Source organism: Vitis vinifera, chromosome 9, assembly GCF_030704535.1.
Source record: "Vitis vinifera cultivar Pinot Noir 40024 chromosome 9, ASM3070453v1".
NCBI lineage: Eukaryota > Viridiplantae > Streptophyta > Magnoliopsida > Vitales > Vitaceae > Vitis > Vitis vinifera.
Genome location: NC_081813.1, coordinates 2,077,496 through 2,085,066, shown reverse-complemented (window position 1 = coordinate 2,085,066; position 7,571 = coordinate 2,077,496). Strand labels below are relative to the sequence as shown.

General features: G+C 38.1%; 1 protein-coding gene across 2 annotated transcripts; it reads left to right on the top strand.

Annotated features, from left to right (window-relative positions):
• Nucleotides 1-946: 946 nt before the first annotated feature.
• On the top strand, nt 947-7,571 carry LOC100249749 (plasma membrane ATPase). 2 transcript variants are annotated; one of them, XM_019222275.2, is made up of 15 exons: nt 947-1,612; nt 2,263-2,382; nt 2,483-2,581; nt 2,724-2,861; nt 2,988-3,302; nt 3,399-3,725; nt 3,825-3,944; nt 4,640-4,762; nt 4,871-4,975; nt 5,074-5,383; nt 5,533-6,047; nt 6,167-6,340; nt 6,468-6,605; nt 6,710-6,891; nt 7,180-7,571. In XM_019222275.2, exons 1-15 carry the CDS (start codon nt 1,568-1,570, stop codon nt 7,274-7,276), a joined length of 2,808 nt encoding a protein of 935 aa, XP_019077820.1. In that variant the 5' UTR covers nt 947-1,567; the 3' UTR covers nt 7,277-7,571. The 2 variants fall into 2 exon arrangements, with proteins under 2 accessions (XP_019077820.1, XP_002280201.1); XM_002280165.4 differs by having other exon boundaries at nt 949-1,612; nt 6,423-6,605.

Below are 7,571 nucleotides of genomic sequence, written 5' to 3'. Positions count from 1 at the left end.
GAATCATAATAGGTTATTAGAGTTCTAATAGACTTTGGATTTCTTAGAAAAGCCTATAAATAGGCTAATCAATATAAATCAAAGGGATGAATTTGATGAATAATATTATACTTTCTTTCATTGCAAGGTTACAACCCTCAATGGTGAGACTCCATTGATTTTCTTCTAGGTGAGACTCTAAGGTTTTTTCATCTTTTCTTCATTGTTCTTCTTTCTCTCTATTTCTTATATTATAATTTTCTCAACCATAAAATTTATTCCTTGTTCCTCTCCTTACACCCTAAAAATAAAACCCTAGCCCACCCACCCTTGAGTGTAGGCAACCATCCTAGGGTTGTCCTACATCAATTTTGGTATCCCTTAAAGTTTTAAAATAATTTATTTTATTTCAATATAATATTCAACTTTTAATTAAACACATGATTGTATTATTTAAAAGCTAATTATTAATATTTTATTTTTAAAACAGATGATTAGTTATTTTTAGAAATAACTTACAAGTACTTAAAAGGTTTATTATTTTCAAACAAAAACATTTCTCAAATAATAATTTTATAAAACACTTGTTAAAATTAATTTTATGTATTTTTTTTTTAAGAAAATCTATTTTAAAAATAATTTTTATATATTGTATTTTATTTTTTAATCATACATATAATTATTTTTTATAACAATCTCATATATTATTATTAGAACAGACACTTAAAATATTATTTTTCATAAAAAATAATTTATCAAAAATGTTATTTATTTTGAAAATAGTTCAAATAAGTTCTAAAAGTCTATTTGACAGTATTTTTAAAAAATACTTTGAACCTAAAATTTGTTTTTGAAGAAAAATAACATGTTTCTTAAAATTTAAGAAACATTTTTAAAATTTCAAAAAGTAATTTATAATGTTTTTAGAAAAGACATTTTTAGCATGTGATTCCCTTAAAAATGCTTCTAAAAAAACATTTTTATTAAAAATATTTTGAATAAAAACTTGTAAAAAAGAAAAACCATGTTGGTGCTACTACTTTTTAAATGATGCGATGATTGATGCTCCTCCAAATATTTTTTCTTTTGATACCCAAAGGAAAACGGAAAGAAAGAAAAGGAAAATAGTAAGAAAGAAGAGGAGAGTGAGTGTGAGAGCGAATGACTTGGGCAACAAAAAGAACAACAGTCACGGGGGTTCTCTCGTTTGGACAAAAATTTTTACACACCAACCGTAAACTGAATCCAAGTTCGTTATAGAGGGACAGCCACTTACCCTTTCCAAGGGCTCTTGGTCTTCCAAATGAGGAAACTTATACCTTACAAATTAACCCACTAATCCCATAAAAAAAATTTAAAAATTTAAAAAAGAAAAAAACCCAGACTGAATTCTCAATTTTCTTTCCTTTTTCAATTTGTTTTTTTTTTTCTATACACAAAACTGTTGATGATTATGATGATGAGAATGAGCATCAACCTTACTGTTGTTCTTGAAGCTTTCTTCTGAATCTTTGGATATATATACAAATATTTTGTTTTTGTTTTTGTTTTTGTTGTTGTTGTTGTTTGAGCTTAGGAAGAGAAGAAGATGGCTGATATCTTAGAAGAAATCAAGAATGAGACAGTTGATCTTGTAAGTGCTTTCTTTGGTTCAGTTGAAAATTGCTTCATCGAACTGATCATATGATTGTTATATTTTTGTTGTTTTTTTTGTTTGGATTTTGAATGTGTTTTTTCAAACAGACACATGATTTTCTTGATATTTTCTGATTGTGATAGTTTCAAAAGTTGGTAGTGAGTGACCACGCTTGTTCATGAACACTGAAACTGTTTCTCAATGTTTTTCAGAATGGGAGTTTTCTTCCTTTCAGATTTTCTTTTTTCTATGATTTTGTTTCGTTTTGGCTTTTTGAATCTTGGTCTCATTGCAGTGTTTGTGTTTGTTCTTCAATTTTCTTTCTCATGTTTTTCTGTTTGGCTCGTGTTGGTCATGGTTTTGTGATTTATAGCTTGCTAGGATTTGAGAATTTTTGTTTTTCTCCTTTTCCATTTTGACATTTTCTCAGCAACCAAACAAGGCTTATTATTGACGTCTTGAACAACAAACAAGGGCAGTCATTGATGTGTTGAACCTATTTCTCCATAGCATGATATGAATTGGTATCTTTTTAGCTAGAAAAGCATGTGGGGAAGCCTTGTTTGACATTGAAGAGGAAAAATTTGTGTGAAAATTTTCTTGGCAGGTCAAGTGATGGGAATCATTTCATTTGTTGTTTGTTTCAGGAGCGGATACCAGTTGAGGAGGTATTCGAACAGCTGAAATGTACAAGAGACGGTTTGACAACAGAGGAAGGGGAGAAGAGGCTCCAGATCTTTGGCCCAAACAAGCTGGAGGAGAAAGAGGCAAATTCTCTATGTTCTAGAGCAGTGCCCTAGTTTCATTTTGTTTATAATGATGGAGAAACTGATCTGTTGAGAACATTTTTTTTTTTTTTGGAAACAGGAGAGCAAGTTGCTTAAGTTCTTGGGCTTTATGTGGAATCCCCTGTCATGGGTGATGGAAGCTGCTGCTATCATGGCCATTGTTCTGGCAAATGGAGGGGTAATTACCTCGTCTTAATGTCTTCCCTCTTCATCTTTGCCTTACTTTCAGTTCCTTTTTTCTTTTTTTCTTCTGACTTTTTTTTTTTTGTTTTTTTTTTTGTTTTTGCTTTTTTTTTTTTTTTGGGGTATACTAAATGCAGGGAGAGGATCCAGATTGGCAAGATTTTGTTGGAATTGTAGTGTTGCTTTTCATCAACTCCACCATAAGTTTTATAGAAGAGAACAATGCAGGGAATGCTGCTGCAGCACTGATGGCTGGTCTTGCTCCCAAAGCCAAGGTATTTCTATATGATAACTGTCAGCCTGATCCAGGTTTCAACTTAATTCCTAGTTTAAATTCAAGCTTTTGGATAAGTTGGATGTACGATAAGGTGGGTGTTGTTTGTGTGTTTGAATGATTGGAGGTTCTGAGAGATGGCAGATGGAGTGAGCAGGAGGCTGAAATCCTGGTCCCTGGGGATGTGATCAGCATCAAGTTGGGAGATATCATCCCAGCCGATGCCCGTCTCCTGGAGGGCGACCCTCTTAAAATTGATCAGGCTGCACTCACTGGTGAGTCCTTGCCTGTGACAAGGAACCCCGGTGATGAAGTCTTCTCTGGCTCCACCTGCAAGCAAGGTGAAATTGAGGCTGTTGTAATTGCCACTGGGGTGCACACCTTCTTTGGTAAGGCTGCTCACCTTGTTGACAACACCAACCACCAGGGCCACTTCCAAAAGGTACCATACTGAACTTATTGGCCATTCTGGGATTACTGGATTTGAAGTTGTGGAACTGGTAATGAGATGTGGCAATGGATGATATGGTTTTATCAGGTGTTGACTGCCATTGGGAACTTCTGTATATGCTCCATTGCGCTTGGCATAATAGTAGAAATAGTGGTGATGTACCCAATTCAGAGACGCAAGTACAGGGATGGGATCAATAATCTTTTGGTGCTTCTCATTGGAGGAATACCAATTGCCATGCCAACAGTGTTGTCAGTGACAATGGCCATAGGTTCTCACCGTCTGTCAAAGCAAGGTGCTATCACAAAGAGGATGACAGCAATAGAAGAGATGGCTGGAATGGATGTTCTTTGCAGTGACAAGACTGGGACTCTCACCCTCAACAAGCTTACAGTGGACAAAAGCATGATTGAGGTTGGCCATTGAACAAAAATAAAGGAAAGATTTAAGAGTATGATCAAACTGTGGAATGTAATGCTTTATTGATCATGTCACCAATATTCTAATTTGCAGATATTTTCAAAGGATGTGGACAGTGACATGGTGATTCTGCTTGCGGCTAGGGCTTCCCGGGTTGAGAATCAGGATGCCATTGATGCCTGCATTGTGGGAATGTTGGCTGACCCCAGTGAGGTATGTTGAAGAGCAGTACTATTTAGTAGTGAAGTATGTAGCTTTATGGGCTGATGGGAACTAAGCTTTTCTGACCTCAACTTCCACTGAAGATAATGAAAATGGACTCATTGCAACCATTATAGTTAAATATGACAGCAACTCACCCAACAAGTCCTGATGAATAGTTTGATTTGTTCAAGCTCATTCACTCTCCTTAATAAAGCCATCCTAAAGTCTAAGCTTCAAGCTTGTTTGATTACCGAGCAACACTACACTTTGAACAATTTAAAAATTTAGAAGGGAAATTCTGGAGGTAATGTGAACTAGTGAGATCTGAGAAAATTTTGAGCAAGCTCTCTGGGTATGTTATTATTTCTAGATTGCATTAAGGAATTCAAGGACTGTTAGATTTTGAGAAGAATACAAACCTGTTTGGCTTCATAAATGTTTCAGTAGGGCAATTGTGCTTGGGTCAAGATTGATTCCAAGCCTCAGCCAAACTGAGCTTAAACAGCCAACACTCAGCTGAGCACTCTTCTCAGTTTCATCCTTGGGATGAAGCCCCCTTTTAAGCATGCAAAATGTTTGAAGTGAATGATCAGAATAAAAGTGCAAAGAAATAGAGAATGTAATTAGAATTTTTGGATGTTAAACGACGCTGGGATATATGACAATTGAAGTTAAACACACCCTGTTTCACTTGTGATCTGCAGGCAAGATCAGGGATAACAGAAGTACACTTTCTGCCATTTAACCCAGTGGAGAAGCGTACAGCCATAACATACATTGACTCTGATGGAAACTGGCATCGGGCTAGCAAAGGCGCGCCAGAACAGGTAATGAATGTGTCATTAGCACATACAGTACTAGTGGGGATTTTTATCTCTTCTTACTTCATGTTGTATTCCTTGTTTATCTGTGCCTGTTTATCTAATCTCCACCAGATCATTGAGCTCTGCAACCTCAAGGATCATGCAAAGAAGAAAGCTCATGCCATCATTGACAAGTTTGCTGACCGTGGTCTTCGCTCTCTTGCAGTTTCTCAACAAGTGAGTTTATATTTCTTCTTAACTCTTAATTGTTTCTAACCATTTAAGGGGTAATGTAGGAACTGAAGTTGATTAGGCAACATTCTTCTTGCTGACAGACAGTACCAGAGAAGAACAAGGAAAGCGCAGGAGGACCATGGCAATTTGTTGGTCTTTTGCCTCTATTTGACCCTCCAAGGCATGATAGTGCAGAGACCATTCGCCGTGCCCTTAACCTCGGTGTCAATGTAAAGATGATCACTGGTGACCAGCTAGCCATTGGCAAGGAGACCGGTCGCAGGCTTGGCATGGGAACCAACATGTACCCGTCTTCTTCCCTCCTTGGACAGAGCAAGGATCATAGCATTGCAGACCTCCCCATTGACGAGCTCATTGAAAAAGCTGACGGCTTTGCTGGTGTCTTCCCTGGTATTTGGACTGAACCCTCCTTTGAATGAAGTTATATTGTTGGTTTACAGTTCAAAGTTTAGAAATTAATTGCTAAAATATATGAGCATGCTGCCATTCCAACCCCCCCACCCCTTATTGGTACAAACTCTGATGGGGGACGCCTGCAGAGCACAAATACGAAATAGTGAAGAGGCTGCAAGACAAGAAGCACATATGTGGGATGACCGGAGATGGTGTGAATGATGCCCCAGCTCTAAAGAGGGCAGACATCGGCATTGCTGTAGCTGATGCAACTGATGCAGCCAGAAGTGCATCTGATATAGTCCTTACCGAGCCAGGACTGAGTGTGATTGTGAGTGCTGTACTGACCAGCAGAGCCATTTTCCAGAGAATGAAGAATTACACCATCTATGCAGTTTCCATAACCATCCGAATCGTGCTGGGGTTCGCGCTCATCGCTCTTATCTGGAAATTCGACTTCTCACCCTTCATGGTCCTCATCATAGCCATACTTAATGATGGAACCATCATGACCATTGCTAAAGACAGGGTGAAACCATCTCCTCTTCCTGACTCCTGGAAGCTCAGGGAGATCTTTGCCACTGGCATAGTCCTTGGCACCTACCTAGCTGTCATGACTGTTGTTTTCTTCTGGGCTGCTCACGACTCTAACTTCTTCTCAGTAAGTGAGCAGCATGCCATTCATATTCGAATACACGATCTTTTCTTCACTGTGTTGACAATTCATTCCAATGCCAATACTAATACTAGTACTAATACTAATACTAATACTGTTGTCAGGATAAATTTTCAGTAAGATCAATCAGGGGAAACAAGCATGAGCTGACAGCAGTTGTGTACCTCCAAGTGAGTATCGTGAGTCAGGCACTCATCTTTGTTACTCGATCTCAGGGCTGGTCTTTCATTGAACGCCCCGGTCTCCTGCTAGTGAGTGCCTTCCTAATAGCACAGTTGGTGAGTTGTGTCTGAAACTTCCCCTTCTTTTTCTTCTCTTTCTTTCTCTAGTGAAATATTCTGGTGATGAATTGATTTTAAGGTGGCTACATTCATTGCTGTATATGCAAACTGGGGCTTTGCAAAGATCAAAGGTTGTGGATGGGGATGGGCTGGTGTCATCTGGCTTTACAGTATCGTCTTCTACTTTCCTCTAGATATTCTCAAGTTCTTTATTCGGTATGCATTGACTGGCAAGGCCTGGGACACACTCCTCCAGAATAAGGTACCATACCTACATCAATGACATATGAAAAAGAAAAAAGAAAAAAGAAAAAAGGGTTTTGCAGTATGGTTAATTGATCCTTTTTCTTGTACTGAACAATCCAGACTGCCTTCACAACAAAGAAGGATTATGGAAGAGGAGAGAGGGAGGCACAATGGGCTTTGGCTCAGCGCACACTGCATGGCCTCCAGCCTCCACAGACATCCGAGCTCTTTACTGAAAAGGGCAACTACAGGGAGCTGTCTGAAATGGCTGAACAGGCCAAGAGGCGTGCTGAAGTTGCAAGGTAATGATCATGGAAAACCCAGGTTGAATTGGTCGATAAGAATCAATGCCTTTATATATTATTAATGATAGCCTCTAGTAGACCCAGTCTATTACCTCATCGGTCAAGCTTTTCGATCAAATTAATAGCTTAACATGATACCGGAGCTTCCATTAACTAGGGGTCTTGGTTCAAGTCTCACTCTTTGTGTTCCCACATTGGTTCTATAATTTGTCATTTGTGCATGGTATTGAAGCTTTGATTAAGTAAAGCCACATCTCATGTCACTTGAATTGATATGAAATGCAGGTTAAGGGAGCTTCACACATTGAAAGGGCATGTTGAGTCAGTGGTGAAGCTGAAGGGACTTGACATCGAGGGCATTCAACAGCACTACACTGTTTGAGTCTTTGAGAATGTAAGCTAATTGAGGATGGATTTTGTAGGCTAAAGGGAAAGTGGAAGTTAGCTTCGACCCACTTCTTTTTCCTCTTCCTTGATTTTCCTCTAGGAGAATAGAAGGATGGAAGGACTAGGGAATAATCCAATAATGAGATTGTTTTCTCATGTGATGATGATGATCCATTGTTGGAAGAACACAAGATGTCAAGAGGATTAAATGATGTTAAATTGTCTAGCTAAAGACATTAATTTCTTTCTTTTTCAATGATAAATTTTCCTATTTTTACTTTTTGCCAATT